General features: G+C 42.9%; 1 protein-coding gene across 1 annotated transcript in view; it reads left to right on the forward strand.

The window, feature by feature from the left end:
* Nucleotides 1-23734, forward strand: part of fam172a (family with sequence similarity 172 member A) — a 167661-nt gene that overhangs the window by 83689 nt on the left and 60238 nt on the right. Inside the window, 1 exon segment of the mRNA XM_034692266.1 lies at nucleotides 1707-1826. Coding sequence (XP_034548157.1) covers nucleotides 1707-1826 — 120 coding nt within the window.

Genomic DNA, 23734 nt, shown 5'->3' on the forward strand with positions numbered 1-23734 from the left:
AAGCAGCCTAATGAAAAGGGCCTCTCAGATGAAGGGTGACATGGCAGAGGAGCGAGGAGGGCGACTTCCAAAGACTTTAATGTCACAGCCTTTCACACAGACAACTCTGCTCCAGCTAGCCCCTCTGTACCTATAGTTACACACACACTCATGCACACACACAGAGTTGCAGAGCAGTGATGGCAGAAGGGCAGGGCAGAGCGGAGTTGCCTGCTCTTGCATCACACCCTGTGAATGGAGGTGGGTGCTGACACTACAACCCCCTCATGCTAATCTAGCAGTAAACACAAACACTCTGACAGGTTAATTTACCCCTAGACAAACACTGCAACAAAAACACACATCAGCACATCATCAAATGCTACAAACACACACACACACACACACCTGCACACAAATGCACACAGGCAAAAACAGCCCATCAAAGCACCAGCTGCCTTAATTTTTAATAAAAGTGAAGTTTAATTCTTTTTTTTCTGCATGTGGTTTACTCAGTCCGCTCAATTACCATCTTTAGGAAAGTGATATGTGTGATGATATACTTTCTTACTTTATAAAATGTTAACACCTTTCTGAAAACTAACAGGATAGTCTCTTATGACGCCTCCTCTGTCCTTTACTTCATATCTCTAATTACTTGTTTTGGAGTCACGTAGAACAGTTTGACACTCAATTAACAGCTCCCATTCTCCATAGGCTGTGTGTTTGTTTATTTAAACATATTATTTTTAGATACATCTGTATGCTAATTAAGAGGAATACATGTGTGTACGTGGTTTGTGTGTGTGTGTGTGTTTGTGTGTGTGTGTGTGTGTGTGTGTGTGTGTGTGTGTGTGTGTGTGTGTGTATTGTGTTTGCGTCCAGTCTTGTGGAGCACAGATTGGTGTTGTGGATACAGGTGTTTCTAGCCCACGGAGCTTCATGTGCAGCGTAACCTCTTGTGGGAATGTGTTGTTGATTTCTATTGTGAAGCAGACAGTTTGATAGGAAATCAAAGTCTAGAATCAATGTCACAAGTTCATTAACGGATGCCCTTTTCTCGCCTGTACTTTTACTATTGTTCTTTCCAGCCCTGGATAAGCACTTACATCTCTGGTTAATTAAACACGTCTTGTGGTTGGTTGTGTGTTCTCGTGTTTGTGTGTGTGTGTGTGTGTGTGTGTGTGTGTGCGTGCGTGTTTGTAAGAATGTGTGCATGCAGATGATAGAACCTATGTAAGGGTATTCAGTTGTGATTGTGTGCATGGTTGCAAAACAGTGCCTCTGTGTATGTGTTTCTTCGTTTTTTTCTCTTTGACCTTCCCCTAGTGTCTTCCCATTATGCCTCTACTGGTGTATAGATGAGCCATCGATTTGGCAACAGGGTACAAATTAAGATTTAAACGTTACGTCACCCAGCCTATTGAGTTTTACATTTAGGGCATTTGCAATATGCAAGACTTATTGATTCACCGAAATCACCTCAGGCCACCAACACTTTTTGTTTCTCGTTTAGACCTTTGTTTTCAGGTGGCCCCAGGGTGTAGGTTTTGATGCTGTAGCACCAAATTTCTAAGAGTTTGATAACTCAATTAATGCTTCACTCTGATTGGATAGAACCATATCTCAAATGCATTGTAAGTGCAATGAGAGCCTTCAAGATTCTTAGATTTCAATCACTTCTCCTTTTTTGTGTGTAACTAAAAGTTGTCTTTTTTGTGTTGCAGGAAAATGGTTCCTCAGAGGAACATGTGCTGTACGTGTGGGACCACTTTGTGTCTAAAGCAGAAGCCAAGAATGTTTTCATCATGGCCCACAGCTATGGAGGGCTGTCCTTCGTTGAGTTGGTGAGTGCTTTAGTTTTCCTCTTATCCTTCCTCTGACTACCACAGACAAAAACGACACACTGAGACGTACAATACATCCATGTCAACAACTTGCATACATGTCCATCTGCATTGTCGAGCAGGTATCCAAATGAAGTAAGAGGTTGCAGTGATACAGTTCACACTAACACCCAACACAAAACTACACAAAACTACACATTCAAACACACCCTTTTTGGAAGACAGGCCGAGCAGTGCTGGCACTGGTCACCTCAGGGAGACGGCAGAAGAGGAACACTGTGTTAAACATAGTGGAACATTAAAAATAAATACCACTTAGTTCCTTGGATTATGTACAACTTCAGAAAACAATCTGTTTCAGCATTGTCCTTTGGCTATATCCACCTCTTTTACACATCAGCAAAAGAAGAAAAACAGGGGAATGGTGAGAGCAGGACAAAGATTTTAGGGATGGCAATACAACAACAGCGGTTCTGAGAAACGAGATCTGCTGCAGAGATGAAGAACAGGTTGAAAGATGGTGGGAGGGAAGTGGATTTGAAGGAATTAATGGTGCACAGGGGAGGGTGAAAATAAAGTTTGACCAGCCTCTTGGCTTTATAACCACACCCTTCAGCAAAATGGGCCCACAGTGGGTATTTTGCAGGTTCTATGAAGACTTTTGAGGTTAATGCTTTATTTTTAAGTCTTTGGTTTACTGTGATGTCTATCACATATGATCATTACTTGCTGTTTGTTTAATGACTAGAGTCAGCTGATAACAAAGGTTAGTGTGCAGAAAGCCAACACCACCACTGTAAATTGTCCTTAATTGTTAAGAGTAGCATCAAGAGGTGTGATGATTGGGGGTGAAGCTTGTAGCCTGTTAGCTCTGTTTTAGTTGCTCTACTCATCTCCTGTGTATACTGATCTTAAGATCATTACGCAGTTACTTTAAGTTAGATTCACAAATACCATAGACTATATAAAATATGGACGTAGTATCCGTGACGTCACCCATCTGTTTCTGAAGACTGTTTTGAGGCCAATCGTCGGCGGGAGCCATAGAGCTGCTGTCGAGCTATTGGGACATAAAGAGGCAGGCTTTGAGCCTCCTAGCCAACAGCTACAGTGTTCCCACCTGTCAATCAAGTCAGCTGTGTCTCTCATTGGAAGACTCGTAATCTCAATATCTTCGAAATTGCCGCGTTTGAAAAAAATTCACCCCCCATACATTGTGTGCCGATCAAGAAATGAGCTATCCAGACTACACTCGTCTTTTGTTCCAGGCTGTAAACATGTTTATTTCTGCTGTAAAGGTCGTCTTTTTGAATTGGGGTGTATGTGGTTTCCCGTACTTCTGGAGCCAGCCTAAAAAAACTGCAGTTTTTAGCACTTCTGCATTGGACTCATTTTTTAACCGGAGGTTGCCACTTGATAAATACTTGTCGTAACACTGGGGGTGGCTGGGGTGGGATGTTTAGGCTGCAGAGGGTCTCATGGAGTCCAGCATACAGTACCCCCCTTAAAGGAAAAAAAATGTTTGTTTTGATATTTCTAGCCTTAACTGTTTAATTTGCAGCTTTTTAAATTCCTAAAACCACTTACAAGTGGCATGCTTGGCCAAGTGCCAGGATTATTTCAAACAACGTGCTAGCCGTGTTAGCAGTGTTAGCATTTATTGCAACGGACCACATTGTATTAAGCTCTACTGGCTAACATACTGTGCTAGTTGTGTTTGCAAGCCTCTTTATGATCTGAGAGCTGGGATACATCACCAGTCCGCTGGTTACTTCATCTGAAGGATTTACTGCTACACTCACCACATCCCATATTATTCAGGACATATCTCTCCTCTTTTCTGAGGAAGAGGAAGAGGAAGAGGAAGAGGAGGGAGGCGGCACAATGAGGATACGGCTAGCAGGGGGATTAAAGGTGGGCACTTGTCCCACTGGTGTTTTCAGGAATATTTTTTCTTTCTGTCTCTTTCACCTACTCTTTTTTGTTTAGTATTTTGTAATTTTAATTTGGCTGCTAAATATTCATGCAGTGTTTTGTCCGTGACAGCCTCACAATCTCCTGGGCTTTCTCGCTGTGTGACGAGGACTAGCTATTCTCTCTATTTGTCTCTTTCTGTCTCTCTGTGTTTCCCTCAGTCAGACTCGCTCTTTCTCTGTGCATATAAAGGCCTTGAGGAGGTTCTAACTGCACTCTTTCATGTGATGTCCTTGTCATGTGAAAACTCTCATATACAGTATGTGCATATATAAATACTCAGCATATAGCATATGCTGTAAGGAGAAGATAACATCCAAAAGACTCTTGAAAGATCCTTGTGTTCAATTTAAGTGACAGGGTGTTGGAGTACACCATTGTCAGGTTTCCCATAAGAACATTGGAGCATCTGTTGTGTACCTCCTTCACCTCTACTGGCTTGACTCTAACTCAAACACATACTATGAACATTTATAGATTTGAATAGCTACCCTTCATCACCTGCATTGACCTATGAGCGTCTTTTTGTGCAGGGTATGGAGTGTTAAATCCTGCATGCAGAAGAGAGTATTTTTTGTGTGCTTGCTTTTGCTGTAAAGATTTCATTTTTACTCTAAGATGATCAGCTTTTTATCCAGTTGCACTCAAACTTCTCCCAAACGTCAACATGCACTTCACAGGACTACCATAAAGTTACACACATAGGCTTTTTTTTCAGCCACTATCCATTTCTTACATGTTATCACTATGTTTGTGTGCATTCTCACCCAGAAGCACACACACACACACTCTCACGCATATAAACTCATGCACACCATCAGCTTAATTGAGGAGAAAGTGGTCCAGCGGGACGGACAGGGAAGTGTGCGCGCATGGGCAGGCGAGTGGAGAGTGGAGCCTTGCGGGATGAACGGTTTGACACATGAGAAGACCCAGAGAAAACAAGCTGTCTGCGGGTTAATTACTGCTCCCCTTTGCAGTTAATAAATACATTTCTGATCAAGCACATCAAAAAGGCCCGCCATTAATTTCTCCTGCTCGCTCCCCTTGCTCCGGAGCATGTTAGCCCCTGTTTGGAGCGCTCAAGTGTTTCATTGCAATTTGATTTCTTTTAAAACACTTCACAGTGTGTACTGACTAATTATAGATACATCAAAGAGGAGCTAACTGCCTTTGAATGAGAGCGTGAGAGAGAAAGAGAGGCTGGCGCTGCAGGGGGAAGGCTGCTCGCTCTTTCTGTGCTTCACCCCCACTTCTTTTGCCCTTTTTACCCTCTCTATCATTCTTTAGCTATCATAGAATCCATCCATCCATCTCAGTTCAGTGTTTTTCAGATCTCTCCTTCTCTCTCTTTCTCCCTTACAGTCTCCAGTCTCCTCTGACATCTGCTTTCATGCTTGGCCAGGCTGCTCCTCCCTGCTCCTCCTCCTCTGTCTCTCTTAGCTGTGTGGTTTTAAAGGAAGATGGGTCATGTTCTTCTCAATAGAGCTACTTTGTTTTGAACCCAGAATTCTTATGTTATCTAAAATATCTAAAGCGTTTCAGCCTCACTGTGGACTTTAATTCTGTCTGTATCTCCATCGCGCATAAACTAGCTATGCTTTTAAATGTCTCAAGTCATTTTACTGTCTTCACCTGCAGGCAAACTAGAGAAAAACCCTAGAAAGAGTAAGAGACACAAAAACACAGCAAATAGACAGCTTTCCTCTCTCTCTCTCTTCATTTAATCTTTTCATCATTTTTAGTTGCCAGGAGTGCAGGGAGGTTGGACGCAAGTATAAGTCATGGCTTCACTAAGGAAGAGTTGTCTAACCCACACTAACCTTCCTGCTCACATAGTGAAGAAGGAGCGCTCTCATTGGATAGGACAGGGCAACATTATATAAGGTCTTATGTAAGAATGCATCTGTCTCCCAGTACACAAATGTGTGGGTGCCAACCAGACAACCAGCAAGCCGCCACAACAGCCCCTCAAAACATGATTACAGATTTGAAGTCTCCTCTGTACGTACTGTACATGCTTTTAGAATATTTCCTCTACACTTTCTGTATTGAGCCATCTGTTTCAGTCTATAACAAATATAGCTAGTTTTTTCTCTGTCGTCCTTGGTTTCATGTTTCACTCCGTATGTGTGTGTGTGTTGTGGCTCGGTATCGGAGTGGGCAAAGATGCTTGAGGTGAGACAGACAGATATGGAGGATTTCTTCACTCCTTGTGGACTTCATCGCTATACTGTTGTGCGTGGAGGATGAGAAAGATGAAACACTGCTGGGTGATTCACTCTGAGTCGGAGAAGTTTGTTGTACATAGCTGGGAGTGTAGAAAGTGATTGAATTTCACTGCAATGATATTACGTCCTCAGACTAAATGAGAGTGTAAATGTTGTATGGTATAGGAGGATGTAAGGAGAACAATAAGTTTATTCTATACACTGTGCCTTTTTTGCCTAATTAGATTCACACTTTGAATAGCAAGTAAGAAAAAGCAGTCACTAACATTTTCTGTGTCTGTTTAAGAGTTCCCTTTTTCTCTTTTTACCACCCAGAGTTTTCCAAACAAGCTCATTGTCATTCCTCGGCACAATGCACACTTTCTCCTTCACAAAAAAAAGTGCATCCTAGGTCTACGGGTATCTCAATCATGAAGCTTTATTACATAACATACAAAACCCGATCACCGCATTATGTGCAATCCCACTCTTTTTCATATCTCTTTTTATTTTCTAATTTTCCCCCTCTCCCAGCCGTTGTGACCCTCAGGGCAGCGGCAGTGCCAACTCTGCCCCCTGTGCAGGACTCTTGCTCTGGCAGTGGTCTGTACAGCTCCATGACTGGCATGGTAACAGCCCTCTGAACACATGGCGCTTCTGTTTCCAGTCTTTGCTCATTTAACAGCCCGCCTCCAGAAATACCAAAAATATACATGCATATGTAAAAAATAAAACAGAATACCTGCATGATATTCAGAGTTTTACATTGTAGCTGATCCTGCACTTTCATCAAGTTGATATAATTTTCATACACTGTCTAAAACACAGTCAAAAAGCAAAAACATGATCCCCCTAAAGTGAAGGCGTATTCCTTTTAACTTCTCTGCTATATTCTTTAAGCACAAACACAACCTTCACCTGAGTTCATCACCACACAAACAAAAAATCGCTTTAATTTGTTGACAAAATCATCTCAGCTGTGAAGCTGCATATAAGCAGCCTCTGAAAAATCCCCTCATCTAATGTTGTATGCACGTCTCGGCCGCCTCCAAACTCTGAATGCTAGCCTGTCTATTGCTTCTGGAGGGGATGAAGAGAAGGTTTGTTTTTATCTCAAGGTTCTCCATAGCTAGCGGGCGTGCAAGCGCTGCAGTAGCAGTGCAGTTTCCTGTGTGTACATCTGTCTGCGTGTGCTGATGTGCATGTGTGCGTATGTCTGTCTATGTCTGCAAGTGGGTTCACACAACCGTCTGCGTGTCCTGTGTTTGTGTGTGTGTGTGTGTGTTCGTATGCATATGTGCACGTCTGTGTGTGTCACCCTTAGCCTGGAGAAGCCAGTATCGTCCTGAGCAGAACAGCTTGGTGGAGAGCAGCTATCAGAGCCACGTTAGGGGAGGAGAGGAGGAGAGGAGGAGAGGGTGAGAGGCGATGATAAATGGCTGGGGCACACTAGCAGAAATTAGTGGAGCCGTATGCAAAGCTGTGGCGTTTTGTTTGATGTGAAACAAAAGGACCACCATGACAAAAGTGCCTGCCAGCCTGCACAGCAGGACAGCAGCCCTCAGGACATACACTATCACCACTGAGAAAGTATGTGCATGTGTTTGCACGTGGGTACACACTTTCATGTGTGTGCATGTAGTAATGCGTGCGTATCATGCATGGTGCTGTTTTCCACTCCTGTCTATATTATGTATATTATCCCTTTCTGTGTTTTTGTGCTCTGCTCGTAATGATAGACAATGCCCGGCCCTTTGTGCACCATGAAAAGACACGGTTTCTTCCTCAGTAAGCTACAGCATATTTGCTCTATTAAGCGGCTGAAATATAGACGTCTAATTTCTTTGTGAATGAATAGGCGTCTTAGAGAGCGGCTCTCCTCTTAACATAAGGATGTAAATTGAACTGTTTAAATGTCACGGCTAGCAAGCTGATTTGATTTGAATTGATTTGCTTGTTTCTAGAAAAAAAAAGACCTCCCTTGCCAAACCTTAGCTGCGCTGGCTGCCACAGATAGACCAAGGTCTTTCTTTCCACCTCAACAACACATTGTAGGGCTTCTGAATTCTTCTATCTGCTGTGATTATGTACAAATGGCCTTCATTTGCCATCCATTTCAAAGCTGCAGTGCTGCATTGTGACTAGAGGCAGATGACGCAGACCAAATTACAGCGGGTTTGCTGCCTGAAAAGGATACTCGCACAATGGGCTTTGTGAAGTATTCCCTTCAATACGTCGCCATTATTCTCACCTTTGTTGGTGTTCCACTCTATGTTTCAGGAGCATCTTTGGTTTCTAGATTACATTTGTGGTGCTGGAGAGGATTGAGGGGTTGAAAAATTTTACTCACATCTTGATTCTCTCTTGCTGTTTCTTCAGTGTATAAGAAATATTTTTGATATGATTTTTAAAATTAGTGTTGTCATCATTTCTGTCTCATTTAATTGATGTAATGTTTCAAGACAGTTGAGCATTCTGAGTTTAATCACTGTTTTGGTTTGTTTGTGTTTATTTGTTGTTACTACCTCTTCAGATTACACATACCCTCAATTTTACTCTACGTTATACATTCTATACTGCATTCGTCCTTGCTACATAATGTCTCCATAACAGAAGAGAAGCAGACTGGGCAATATGCAGAACAAAAATGCTTGTTTCCCTAACTTTTGTGTGTCTTTGGAATGGTGCGGGGTCAGAAAGGTCATCTGAAATACAGCCAACAACCAGCCATCACTTTCATTTTCACAGTTTTAAAAAATCTTGGGGATATATAAATGTATTTTTATATTTATAAGTCTTGTTTTGATCAAATTCTCCTATAGTGTAGCACACAGCCCAGAGGCAGACATGGAGCTGTTGCTCTCACTTCAAGCTCTGGCACAGGAGATCGGTCAATACGCTTCAGGACCGCTTCTATACATTGTGGTTTCTATCTTCGGTTCTAAAAGTGTCTGTGTCTTCTTTCACACTATACCACTATCCATGTTTCTCCCTATTTTCTCTCTGTTGTAAATGTAGGTCTGTAGTTTGAATGCTCAGCTGTTCTGTACAGTGACATATGTTAGCAGACTTTTACCTTGTACATTATCAAGCTATGTACTTTTTCTTTTTGTGAAAGATTTATAATGAAAGAAGTCTCAGACTGGAGTCTTTCAGGAAATCAGAAGATGTCAGTTGTGAGTTTTGATTAGTTTCTCTTCTCTCGTCCTTGGTTTAACTGCTGACAGTTTTAAATTGTTTGAGGACACCCTTACCAGGTCCTCACAGTTACCCACTCTCCTTCGTCCCTCAAAACACACAGATGTCTCCATGGTGATGTAATTGAAAATCATTATACCTCAAACAAGTATTGTTGAGGTGACTATTCATAAGTCTCCTCTCACCTTATTGTCTTCCTGTTTTTTTCCCCCCCAATGAAAAGGAAGAGCAAAATCCATCTGTCCTCAGAACATCATGCTGCAAGGGCTCTTTTAAATCCACACCCACCCTGCACCCCACCTCCCCAACACGAGGTCTCTCCTGCCACTTTGTGATATAAGAAGCCGAGCTGGTTGAAGTTCATTTGAGTTCAGTGAAATCTTGGGGGATTCATCATTACATATTTACTGGCTGAGGCTGATCTTGCTGTAAGGTTCTACCCTCGTCCCATTGATCTAGTGCGCATGTTCACTCCCGAGGTTACGGGACGTGCTTCCATTTGCATAAGGCCCTGGGCAAGGTTCTTTCCACCATTGATTGGCCTGTCCATGAGCGCCCCGTGCCTTCTCACATTGATCACTTTGTTTTTTCCCGGAGACAGTGCTACTCAGAGTTCAGCAACAGCTCCGGCGTATCAGACCTGCCGGAGGAAGGGAGAGAGGCCGACTGAGAGAGGAGGAGAGGAAAAGAAAGAGCACAAGAAAGGGAAAAGTACTAGTCAGAGAGGGTAGATAGAAACTTTAGAGCCAATATCTTAATAATTTTGCATACTTTACCTTTGAATTTTGACACTTGAACTGAGAAAGTAATAACTACCTTCACCCTGCCACCCCTGTGTCTTTACTCCCTCAGCCTGTGTTTCCCTGAGCTGACTGCCTGTAGGGTGTGAGTGTGAGTAGATAAACACAATAACCTGATATAATCTGCTTTTACAGAGGTAAACACATGCATATATGCACATAATCAGGTTTCCAGTGAGACTCATAGAATGCTCAGGACACAGACAGATATTAGCATTTCCACACATACGTATAGTGCAGCTAAAAATTGAACAGCAATATTTGCTCCCCCTCCTCCCCCTCTTCTTTTACCCTTAGCTGTTTTTTATTATAGTGTTTCTCCTCTTGCTTTTTTTCACTCTTCTACACATATTGCTTGCCTTGTAGATACTCAGACAGGCCTTTCTTAATCCACCTCTTCACTTGCAGTTTGGATTTACTCAGGGTTTCCTTTTACTTCACTATGTGTAAGCATGATGATTTACGTTATTTGAAAGTCAATACCATTCACCAAGGTTTTTATTTTGTTTTTGAGACAAGTTCTGACTGACAGACCCTAATCAGTTTCCTTATGTATCTAATATAGCATGTTTGCACTGTTTGCACATTAACTGGTGTAACTATACACTGTGATTGTAGTCTACAGTCTTCTTAGCGTAAAAAAATCACCCAGACGGCCTTACAGAAATGAAAAATGATTTGGCTTCATACCATAATAAATCAAAACAGAGCTCCATATACCACTTATTTTCTTTGAAGTAACTTCAATGCTTATATATTTGCGCTTTAATTTGCGCATACGTGTCACTGTGTGTTTTTTCCAGTATGGCGTCAGCGGCGGCGCAAGGCTCAGACTCCCATGATGCACCTCTCCTCTTTGTTCTGCCGTGTGAGAGCAGTGTGCAGCTTTGTCTGCCTCTCTCGTTCCTCTCGGCTCGTTGCCTTAGAGGCAAGGTCTCGCTCTCTTCCCTTCCCTCTGCTCCAGACCTCTCTCGCTCTTTCATTCACTCTTTAAAACCCGTTGGGCACTGCTGTCCACTTGTTTCGCTTCTCTCCCTGTCTGCCGTTGTCTTCTACCATCCTTATTTCTCAGCAAAACCGTCCTTCACTTGCTCATTTCTACTTTGCCCCTTGCCCCTGTTTGAAAAAATGTCAAACCACTCCTTGATAACATTCTTTTCTCTTATTTTTGTACAGCTCTCACACTATTCTGAGCTTCTTTGGTCACCCTCCTACTGTCTACTATCTCCTACCACTTCTCTGTAAACTTACCTTTTCAAATTTTCTTCCTTTTATCTTGTGCCCCTGTGTATATGCTCTCTTTCACAGTTTTTTTGCTCTTCCCCTCTGCTTCAGATTCAGTTACTTTCTTTTTCCCTCCTCTCTTAACCTCAACTTCACATCAGCCTTGCTACTTCAGTCTTTGCTGTCTTATTCCGATTCTTCTCTCAAGACTGACCTCACTCCTGTGTCTTTTCTTCACACATTTTTTAACAAAAGTCTCTGTCCAAGATCATCAGTTTTTACACTGCTTCCTCCTTCTCACAGCACCTTATGCAATTAGAAAAAATATCTCTGAATCAGTGCAAATTTATTTTTTAAAAACCTCTGATCTGGTAAATGTTATCATTAAATTCTAAAGTGTTTGAAGAATTTATGTAAAAGGTTTGTTTTTTCATCTGAAAATGCAACCTCGCTCCGTAGAGAAGAATTCTCATTTGTTTCCTAGTTAGTTTTCTTTTTGCTAAAACTTGCCTTTTGTTCCTGACAAATCTGCGGTACTCGTTGTTCCCACTGTGTTGTTTCCACACATTCACCTGCTGTGTCTTGGTGTGTCAGATGGTTACGACCCGGGTCACCTTCAGCAGGGAGGGAATACGTGGATGACGTGAGGTTTGAATATGTGAAGATGACATGTTGACAGCTCAAATGAATCGCTTGTCACATGTCATTTTTTCCTCCCCCCTTGTTAATTCCTCCATAAGAATGCATACAATAAACACGAGAGATTTTGAGGACATACGGGGTTGCAAATTGTCACACAGGCATCAGTCGAATTCAACACATTCAATTCAGTTTGCTTTTCTGTGTTTTTCTCCTTTCTCTGTCCCGAACACTGTGAATGGTCTCATTCTGCCGCGAATGTAGGAGGAAGAATGTGTCTTAGGAAATGAAAGGAGGGAGAGTGTTGCTTCTGAAAAGCTGTGAGGAACAGCTAGGCGGATCCTGGTGCAAATGTCAGTGAACTCAGTGACTCTGGGGTTGAAGTTTAAACCCTCTCTCCCTCCTCTGGTTCTCTTTCTGCCATCCTCTCTCTCTTTCATATGTTTTGCTCTTACTTTCAAACCCTGCGTCTCCATCATCGCCTGCCGCCTTCACCCTCTGCTCTCACTGCTTTTAAAGTTCATTGAATTCAATGTCAGTATTCAGTGCCCACTCCAAACCCTCAGCATCAGGGTCACTGCATTCTTTCAGCAGGTTTGTATAAAATTTTCAGTGTCATTGCATCACCTGCAGAAAGTCCACTGTTTTTTCTGCACATAGCTTGGTGTTTAAAGTCAAAACGTTTCAGGGCGACTTGTGGCCAAGGAGAGAATCTGACAACTTCCCAGTGTCTTTATCACTTCATATGATCTGCACTTTAAGCTTGAAAAACCTCTTATTGGCTATTCAGCTGATCTATACCCAACACTATAGCCTCCCATACTTATGGAAAACCCGGTTTGAATCTTTTATGGCATTTTCTCCCTGGGTGTGTTTTAGTTATGTACCTGCAGTAAAACATATTTAATTTTTTAAGCCTGGAAAGCTGACAGTGAAAAGAGATGAACTGTTTTATGTGCCATTTTAGGGCTTTATGTGCTGTGAAATACGATGGGGGTTATGAAAGAGCAAAAAGGAAGGTAGAAAGAGAGAGGAAGGGAGAAGGAGAGTGAGAAAGAGGCTCCTAGTGTGGAGCAGCCTTTGATGTCTTCGCTGGCTTGAAGCTAAAAGTGTAACTCACTGAAGGGTAGGCCTTGTTTCATGGGGGTAACATGAAGGTGCATGCGCAACCAGAGTTAAAATAAAAAGGAAACATGCACACATTTGCACAGATTTTTTTTTTTTAATGCAAGTGTGTGTTCATGTGTTATTTGTCTTTAAGTATGAGAGTGCATTTTTGTCCTGAAAGCTTGTTTGATTAATCTGTAAGCAAGCTTTCACTTCTCCCCCGTCATGTCACTCATTAGCTTGTGGTTCATGTCCAGATACCAGGACACATTGCTTGGCTTAGTAATTCACACTGGCCGTGTATGTACGCATTTGTGTGTTTGTGTCTGTCTGTGTGTGTGCGTGTCACAGTCTCATATATATTCTGCTTTCCTATTAGATGACTTCACACTCGACGATTCTTCCGGACTCTCTGACATTGGCTTTCATGCATGGCCTGCCCTCTCTCTCTCTCTCTCTCTCTCTCTCTCTCTCTCTCTCTCTCTCTCTCTCTCTCTCTCTCTCTCTCTCTCTCTCTCTCTCTCTCTCTCTCTCTCTCTCTCTCTCTCTCTCTCTTTCTCTCTCTCTCTCTCTCCTTCTCCCTCACACACACTCCTTCACTCTCTCAGCCTCCTACATTGAAAACATCTTGGTGGTGTCAAGACATCTTTTAACCCTCTACAGCCACCAGCCATCTAGCATGTGCAGTACATCCCCATCCCCCTCTCATACTCCTCAACTTCCATCCTTTCTTCGTCCCTTGCTCCCTCCATCCCTCTCCCTACTCCCTCCAGTGTCCTGCCCCCTCCGCTTTACTCATCCAACCCCCACTCTTCCTCCTCTCTCCCCTCCTGTCTCTGTGTTTGTGGCTTTGCTAGGTGTGATGGTAAGTTGATTTGGTCTGATTTCTCTTTGATGAAAACACTAGGGGGCACTGCCTGTCCTTTGTTACCCCTCTCTTTCCCTTAGCAGGCTTCCGTGTGTGTATTTTTGTGTATTTGTGTGTGTGTTTGTTTGGTTTGTGTCTGTGTGCCCGTGCATGTTTTTGTATTTTGTTAAAAAGCACTCCCTCGTCTGTAACGTTTGAGACTGATCTGCATTCAGACAGACAGGAAGGCGGGCAAGCAGGCAGCAGGTCTCTTGTGGTCAGTGCTGTGAACCCGTCCACACCCCCCTCTGTTCTCCCCACTCCCACCCCCTGTTTCTGTTTGCTGAACCCAGGGGTGTAGGTTAATGAAAAGGGCTTGGACCACCGAGAGAAGCGACAGTCATCTCCAAGACACCTCTGCTCACCTCCGGCCCTCGGAGACCCTTTCTCCATGACAGACCCCCTCTCACTTTTCTCTTCCCTCGTCGGCATTCCTTCCCCTGGGTCACACTGCGTCGTCTGGCTGCCCGGTGGCCGCCAAACACAGCTCACCCGGAGTGGCATAAAACAAAGGTAGACAAACTAGAAAGAGAGAGTGGGACATTTCTCGATATTTTTTATGAGTGAGGAAAAGAACTTGATGAAAAAGACTGCACTCTTTACCAAAGGGTTGACTGTTTAGACATTGGAAGCGTTTGGGTCGGGTCAAGGAAGAGCTGTCCTCAAAATGAGGAGAGGGGGCTTATCTTTGTTTCTACTCTGCTGGTGGAGAGCTTGTCGAAAGCATCCACTTGTGTGTGTATATCCAATGCACAGAATCCATACCATACAATGAGTGACCACACTCACTTCTCTAACATATCTTTAAGTCCACTCATGAGTGTGATTGTTTTTGAAGGAAGCTCTGAATTATGATTTGTTTAGGGGATTTTTTTCTCTTTTGTGGTAAGCAGACAGCTGATGAGGGGTATGGTGTGATAGTGCTAATTGGCAGCTCCCGTCCATGCAGCGTGTGGTTGGTGGGGTGGTGGTGGTGGTGGTGGGCTGGGGCTGGGCGAAGTGAAGCGCTGCTATTGTTTAGAGGTGTCAAACCCAACACAGAACAAAGAGGACGGGAGAAATGTGCTGCGCTCGCCTATCAGTGTGCCGAAAGCAGCTACACTCACACACATGCACAAACACAACATGTGCGTGTATGAATTTATGTTATATATGTGTGTAAATGCACATGTATACGTCCGTCCACACAAAGACAACGGCACATTACCTGGAGTCATATACATGAGCATTCACTCACACACGCACACACACACACACACACACACACACACACACACACACACACACACACACACACACACACACACACACCACACACACACACACACACTTCTCGACAAACAGCCTGAAAATGACAAGATAATCACCACATTCAAACTTACCTTCAGCTCCGGGTAAATGCCTTTCTCTGAGATAAACTAATAAATATACTGTTTTCTTTTCAAATGTTCTCCACTGAAGGCCCTAATTACCATACGCTGACAAAGACCTGACAGAGGTGTAATAGTTAAAAAGGTTAATTTGACTACAAGTAGGAGTTTGGGTGGGGAAAAGGGTCAGCACGCTCTCCCCCCACCTCCCCATCCGCCTCTCTCTTTAATGGTTTATTCACGCTTTTTTCGAGGACTTTTTGCATGATTGACTGACAAGGTCTTTTTCCGAAATAGCATCTTCGGTAATGAGAAATAATTGACTCCCTAATCAAAAAAAGGGTTCATGGAATCCACAAACCCAACTGTAATCTTCTGTGGCATTTCCAGCAGAATTGACAGTCCTCATAGCTTCAGGCTCTATACCACTTTGATTTAATTGCTTTTTTATAAGATTAATAATATACTTTATACTGGATTGTGTGCGTCTGGTGTTAGTGTGTGTGTGTATGCCCTGTATGTGCGTGTGTTTGTGTGTGTTCCTCACTCTTCTCTCAGGCTTTGTTTTTAATCAATAATATCACTTGAGAAGCACTCAACTAGTGTGTTACTTTTTGTAGGTTTTACATTTAATTCATTAAGGGAATCACTACAGTGATTTCATTATGTACTCAAAAATATAGTGCTGTGGTTATGAGGCATATTGTTTTATTAAACAATAATATAAAATTGTACATAAGAATGACAAAGGAAGTAATTTTTAATGTGATTATTACTGCATTTGATGTGAACATCATATTAAAATAATTATACTTAAGATTATAATAATAATTCTGATAAAGATAATTCAGAGGAAATGCTTATTTTCTCTTTTGATAACTGTGTGCAGTTTCTTTTTCATTTAAACATTACTTTAGTACTTTTTCCTATTTTTACTTTTTCTGGAAAACTCTGAATTTATCCTCTTTATTTTCGTTCTTCACTTTAGATTATCTATTGAATTTAAAAATGTATTTAAAGCTTGAAGGAAGAACGTTTCCTGTTAAATCTGCTCCAATAGAACATCTTGATATAATTCAGGTATTAAAATGTTTTTTACTTTGCCCTTCCTGTTTAATCGGGTAATTGAATTACATTGTATTTTCTCATGTGCATATTAGTATTATTTCTAATCTTTTAGTTTTATGTCTTCAATAATTTGGGCATAAAAATAATAATTTAAGCCAGTTTGCCTTGAGAAGCGCAAGTTTTTTAGATGATGGGGCAAATTAACTTGTAGCTTCCTCCAGCCTGTCCAATTTGTAAAATGGCCTCAACCCCTTCTCTCTTTTTCTTTTTTGACTCATCCTCCCTCTCGTTAAAACACTGTTTTAAATCATGGCTGGTGGCAAAAAGAAGTTAATTTCAGATTGTTATATATTTCCATTAATTTCATTTGGCCTCTGTAGTTTTCCTCCCCTCACTCTCTCCTTCCTTTGAGAACAGGGTGATCACAGGGCCTGTTTTTTTCTTTTTTTCTTTACTTTTGTTTCTCTTTTGTGGCTCCCTTATTTCCCCCTCGCCCCACAGCCCAGAAAATATGAAATGTACTGGATGATATCTGACAGGGAAGAACTCTGTCTTTGTCACTTTCATTAACACATCCTTAAACCTCCCCCCCCCTTCCCTTTTTTCCCCGTAACTTTTTTTTTCATCCGTTTGACCATGCCGGCTTCACACTCCGAGATGGGTCGATGGCCCTGGAAGTTTAAACAAAACACCTCCCCTGAGAACCTCACTCCTGCAGGTGTGCAACACACACACACACACCACACACACACACACACACACACCACACACACACACACACCACACACACACACACACACAAAAAGAAACAACACACACATACACCTGATTTGCCAGTAATGCGCAGAGCAGCAGGTGCCTCCAGATTTGTGGTTTTTGTTTCATTTCCTTCTCTGCCTCCTCCCCAATTCACAGCTAAGGTGAAAAACAGTCCACTGGGATATTTGGTAGATTTTCACCATTGTCAGTCTCAACCTTTCCAAAACACTTACAGTAGCTTGACTTATGTGTTGATTTGTGCAGCTCAGAAGTGACTTTGTATAGAACAGTGGAGTTAAAAAAACCACAAAAAAAACAAGGGGAATTTCTTGATGGCCAAAAAGTGAAAAAAGTCACACAATTGTAAATCTGTAGCTCTACATAAACCTCGTCACAACAAATTTAGAAGAAGTGAGTGAAAATTCCACATCATAGCATTTTCTCACTGCACCCCAATTTAGAAATGTTGGCTTGGATACCAACTGTGGGCTCAGTTAGTACAAGGAATCAGTGTTTATCAGCCCTAAGGCTGGGTGTGTGTGTGTATTTTAGTGGGTGTGTGTGTGTTTGTGTGTGTGTGTGTGTGTGTGTGTGTGTGTGTGTGTGTGTGTGTGTGTGTGTGTGTGTGCGCACGCGTGTGTCTCAGAAATGGACAGCAGTACCCGATGGATATTTAACACATTAGCTTTGGCAGAGCTGAGAGTGGTGTGAAAACACACTGATTTCCTAAGTGGCAATCATATCAGCCTCGCCGTCAGAGAGGCAGCAGAGAGCACACATCTGTGTATGTGTGTAAGTGAGTGTGTTGTGTTGTGTTGTGTGTGTGTGTGTGTGTGTGTGTGTGTGTGTGTGTGTGTGTGTGTGTGTGTGTGTGTGTGTGTGTGTGGGTACCCCAGAACATGCAATCGAACTGTTTAAATCTGTATTGCTTTATATTTATTGAGTAAACTTTGTGTGTTTAAGTGTGTGTTTGTCTCTGTGAATGAGTGGGCTTATTCGGATTTTGTAACTAATTTGCCTTTTGAGATCACTTTCATTGCTTATATTTTGTAGATTCTATTTTATTTGGTTTAAGATATTTATCTTGCTGCTGTTTATTTGAAATAGCTTGAGAAATTTCTCTCATGACAGGCTTTTTTTTACCAGTCTTTCCTTCTTAATTAAGTTTTTTCCACTCCCAGGTTTCGTTCTTTCTGTCAAGTTATCTTCCTCTGGTACAGCTTATCCCTTCTCTGCGTATGTGTGTCTGTGTGTGTCTGTGTGTGTGTCTCTCCTGTCCATCCGTGGTAAGCTGTCTCCACCCTGCCAGGGTTCAGGGAGCCCTCGGTTCCCCCTGATGTCAGTCTCACCCTGAGTTACGGCACAAAGGTCTCTGCCTCCTCCTCCAACCACCCTTGTTAGGCCCTCTCGTTTACTCCCTCCCTCCGTCCAATCCCACTCTCCCTCGCCCGATCCATCCTCGTCTCCAGCCGAGAGTCACCCATCCGAAACTGTGTTAAAACAGGGTCATCCCCGGTGTGCACTTAAAGGCTGTCCCTTTAACCTGCTCTGAAATACTTACGGCTATTATTGTAGCTTATAAATCATTAAGAAAGTTTAATTCTACGAAAATTTCATGGTGGAAATGTGCAAGCTGACACCATGGGAAGGGGAATTAATGGGCCAGCAAGTCCCAGTACCGTGAGGGAAAATATTGAGGTTAGGTTTCTATTTTACAGCATTGCCGGAGGTTGGGAGACAGGGAGGAAGACAAGAAGGAAGCACTTTGAGAGTGAGAGAGAGAGGGAGAGAAAGAGCCGGTGGAGAACATGAGGCCTTTAGACTTATCCAGCGTACACACGTAACTTTCTCATTTCACTCTATAGACCCAGGATGTTAATGTGGCCAGTTGATTTGGGAGTGATGAAGACATTGCCCACTGTAGCTCGAGCTGGTTTTCTTAACTAAGATGTATTCTAATTACCACAAGACTTTAATTAGTCACCACGCCTTAATTTCACTTCGTAAAGGAATGATGCCTAATTAGAAATTACCATTTAGAGAATTTCTTTAATTGCTGTCGCTAAACAATATATCGGTATCCCTTAACTACTAGTGTTGGAAAACTTTGTCCACTTTCTTAATTGTGTCAATATCATTTCAATGTGAACATTAGAGGGGTATTATTCTTATAGCTCGAGTAAATGGAGCAACAATTGGCTGTCTTTTCATGGTGACAGAAATGTAAATTGATCAAACTGTTGGGAGTTGATATCATTAACACTTAGCTCTGTGCAGATGTTAATTAGAAATTAATTGAATTCTGTTTCCGTTACTATGAAATGCTGCTATACATTTGGGCATCTGCTCCGTTTATTAGATAGAGCTCCATTGAAATTAAAGATTGTTAGTCAAGAAAAAAAAGCAACAGGAATCCAGTTCACACTGATCCGAATATGATTTTGTGCAATACTGAAGAAGATTTCCACATGGAAAACTAACTTCTGATTCTGTTGTCTGATTTAAAAAGGTATTGAAGAAGGCTATATATATATATATATCTATATATGTGTATATTAGTTTTAATGGAATGCAAAAACCTAAAGCCTGTACATTTCATAACACACACAGAACTTTGAAAACTAAAATAATTCTATAAGTACAGCACTCTCTTGTACTGGGCTAAAATTGTATACGGACCCCCATACCCATAACACTGCTTGTCCCACCAGCCTTTCTCCTTCAATCCCTTCCTCCCTGCCCTCTATCCTCTCCGTCCTCCCTTCCCGTCTTCCTCTTGTTTTCCACATGGGCACAAGCAGTGCGCTGCGCCCGCAGCCGGCAGGTTTCCTGGCACGCCGCTCCTCATCCTCTGCCTTTTGTTCCACTAGTAGACGACCATTCTCCACTTGTGCTGTGTCAGTAAATATTTATTGGCCTTCCTTTTCCTCACCACCCCCTGATGTTGGTGTGCATTTGCCCGCTGTACAGATATATGTATTTGTGTGTGTGTGTGTGGTGTGTGTGTGGTGTGTGTGTGGTGTGTGTGTGTGTGTGTGTGTGTGTGTGTGTGGTGCATGTTTATACACACAAAAAGAATCCTCCCCAACACGTACAGAGACACACAGCACCTCCCACCCTGCGTCCGGTGCTGTCACTCATCTAGTTCAGCAATGCCCCTTCTCATCCATATCTTACCATCCGCACTCTCTCTCTCTCTCTCTCTCTCTCTCTCTCTCTCTCTCTCTCTCTCTCTCTCTCCCTATCTCTGTCTCTCTTCTCTCTCCTCTCTCTCTCTCTCTCTCTTCTCTCTCTCTCTCTCTCTCTCTCTCTCTTCCCTATCTCTGTCTCTCTCTCTGTGTCTCTCTCTTCTCTATCCCTTCATCATGCATGTAGCAAACAGCAGTGCGAGGGAAGGGGAAACAGAGAAGGAAGTTATTGCAGTTTTCTCTGCTCTTGTCTTTCTCTCTCTAACACCTCACTATGAGCAGAGTTCATGCACTTCAGAGTCAGAGAGGAAAAAACCCTGCAACCAAATGCATGTGACCCACAACGCTGTTCGATGAACATACACATACACAAACACACACACACACACACAAACACACTCGCTCTTGCCCTAGGGCCCTGTGGCCTCGTGCTGGAGAGGGCTTCCTTCCTGCGGTTAAGACAAAGGAAACTGGGGACCGACAGGGGACCCGGGACCACCGCTTCAAAGCCACAGGAAGTGCTGGTGTTGTCTCTTCCTGTGGAGGGTGTCGGAGCGTGGGGGCCAGCTGCCTGTGTTTTCACAGCCAGGGACGAACAGGGAAAAAGTGTGTTGTGTGTGTGTGTACGTGTCACAGACAGGGCAGGTAGAGTCACTGAACACGCTGCAACTTCCACTCCCATCCAGCCCTCGATGACCTGAGATCAAATGCTTACAACATCTGGTCCTAAAGATGGAGGAATAAGAATAGCATACAAACGTCACCCATGTGGTGAACCGACAGTCTTTAAGGACAAATCCAGCTGAGGCTCATCATCTTAAACCACTGTTTGTCTATAAGTCTATTGTCTGTATTGATTTTATGATGGGAAGAAATCCCTGCCAGAGCATCAGTCAGCCTTTATGTTTGTTTCCAGCCCTTGCACTGTCTTTGCAGACTCTACACATGCTCGCAATGTGTACACGTCTGTGTGTGTTTGTGTTTGTGCTCCTGTTCCAATGTTGGCGTGAGGGATTATGGGGGTGTATGTGTCAGTGTGTCTGCGCCATGTGTTTCCCAACCTTTCGGCGTGCACCCGCATACATGTTGTTGTTTTTCCTTCTGTGTTCACCCTGGCTTCTCTGATGCTCTCCTCTTACTCTCTGGCAGCAACAGGACAGTTAATCAATCAAATATTTAAGCGTGCTTCAGTGCTCAGTGGGTAGTCCTGATTATCTGTGGCTGTTGGCAAGTGCATGGCGCAGCCACATATAAGCCTCGTTTCTGACTGGCAAAATCGTCACGGGGGCGCTTCTCCCTCTCTCTATCTCTTCTCTATACTCTCTCTCCTTCTCTCCTCCTCCCCTTGGCCTCTGCTCAGTCTTTGCTCCTCCCACCAACCAATCCACATTTTGTCATCTTTTTCACATCATATTTTCTGTCATTCCTCTCTCCCTGTCCCTTGTTTCCTTCCTCTTGTTTGCGGCTCTCTATCTCCCTCTCTCTCTCTGTATAATTGTGCTTTTCCCATTGACTATCTGACAGTGAGCAATGCCCCTTAAAGAGCTCTCCTCTTTCAGTCTTCGCCTGTTTCTCTCTTTTCTCCCGCTCTGCATTCTTCTGGGGATAAGTCTGCCTGTCTCCCCACGGGGATCTCCATTGTGGATTACCATTCAGTTTGCCCAATTATCTAGTGGCTTTCGCTGCCTTTGACACATAATTATCACAGGCCTAAATAATTGTCTTTATTATTGCCGGTGTTTAGATGTAGCGTAGGAGCGGAAGCAGTTGCGAGCAGGGAGCGTCACGGGGAGAGGAGAGAATGAAGTATTTATCTCGCGCAGAGATTAGCTTAGCATGCTGTTAAATGATGTCTCGTCGCTTATTTCAACTCCGTCCAGATAAATAAACATGATTAAATGCCCCCCTTCCCTCCTTATATACACAAACTCTTACACACACACATCCATCGCATATCACATTCTACTTCCGTGGTGAAATAAGATTAGCACAACAAAAGTCCAGCAATTAGCTGGCTTTGTAGCAGGAAGCAGCTTAAAGAGCTAAACACTGTACTTTGCTGAGGGCCATGTGAGAGGTCAGGTCGAGATACATGGGTTAGAGAACAGTCTGCGTCTCAATGTGTGTGCGTGTGTGTTTGAGTGGCTTCAGTGTTGTGGGGTCAGCTATTTCATAGAGCTGTGAAAGCTGGATTTAGTCGAATTGTGCCAACGGGGGGTCAGAACTCGTGATGTTTGTGGGTCTCTATAGCAACCAGGCCCTCTGCAGAGAAATCAAAAGAGAAATGGTTCATGAGGAAGAGAAAGAGAGGGGGAAAAGAGGTTAGAGGGATTCATAGTTCATCCAGAGTTTGAATGTAGTGGGGGGGTGAACTGGTGTCTTCGTCCATCAGATTGTGACTCAATCTCAGAGGAATGTAAACGTAACGTGTAGATGGGGTGAAATTAGATCCAAATCACACTGAGAGAGTGAGTTGGAAACAGATTGTCAAAGAAATAAAGAGGTGTCTTTTATTTCTTTTAATGGCCCCTGATCAGTGAACTGAACTCGACTTATAAGCCCTGTTGAAGATAGGCCAAGTGGATCTCAGTGGTGATGAACATTCATCAAGGTGCTTCAGTGGGTAAGGATGCTGCCCTTCAAACTGAGGACTCAGGTTCAAACTGTTATAGAGAGATGCATTGTTTACACTTAAACTTAAGCTTCCGCTTGTTCTTTTTAAGAGAGCCGAAGGACCACTTGCTTCAGGGATACTCTAAAACTGATCCCAAGGTTGATCTCCATGTGAAGGGGGCAATGGAGAATTTTTCACATGAGGATCAATAAAGTATTCATAAATTCTGTCACTCATCTTTGCTCGTCCTTATCCATTCTTCCTACTCTTAGCAACTGTAATACTCTAATATCTCTCAGCTTTCTCTGATAACCTTCCATGTTCTACTACACTTTCTTAAAATGTTTATACACACAAGCATCCTCATGTCTAACCCCCAACCGAACTTCACTCTGGGTATCCAGCTGCTATGGTGTCAAAGGAAAGGCCAGCGGAGAGGTAGCAAATGTCTCAGCATCTGTGTGTTGGTTTTAGCTCAACAAGTATTTCCACATGTTTCTCTTCCTTTTTCCCTGTCCGATACAAGACTGATCACAACAGCTGGCCTGCTTCCTTGTTAAAGCTGCAGTCTGTGGTTGCACAGCGAATTAGCACATTTAACATTCTAGATAAAGATGGCTAACGCTAAATCACAAACATACAAAGTGTAAAAATGATCACATGGGGAGTGTGATAATACAGCTTACATCTCAACTCACTTGGGAGCATGTGGCTTTATGGTTTAAGCTGTGTTGTAAGCTAACCTTGAGTCCAGCCCACCTAGCAGAAGACACAGACATGCTTAGATTGAGCCTTCAACATGCAGCTAACCACAGTTGTCATTGTGGCTTGTAAAACATGGGACCCAGTG

Source organism: Notolabrus celidotus, chromosome 9, assembly GCF_009762535.1.
Source record: "Notolabrus celidotus isolate fNotCel1 chromosome 9, fNotCel1.pri, whole genome shotgun sequence".
NCBI classification, from domain to species: Eukaryota; Metazoa; Chordata; class Actinopteri; order Labriformes; family Labridae; genus Notolabrus; species Notolabrus celidotus.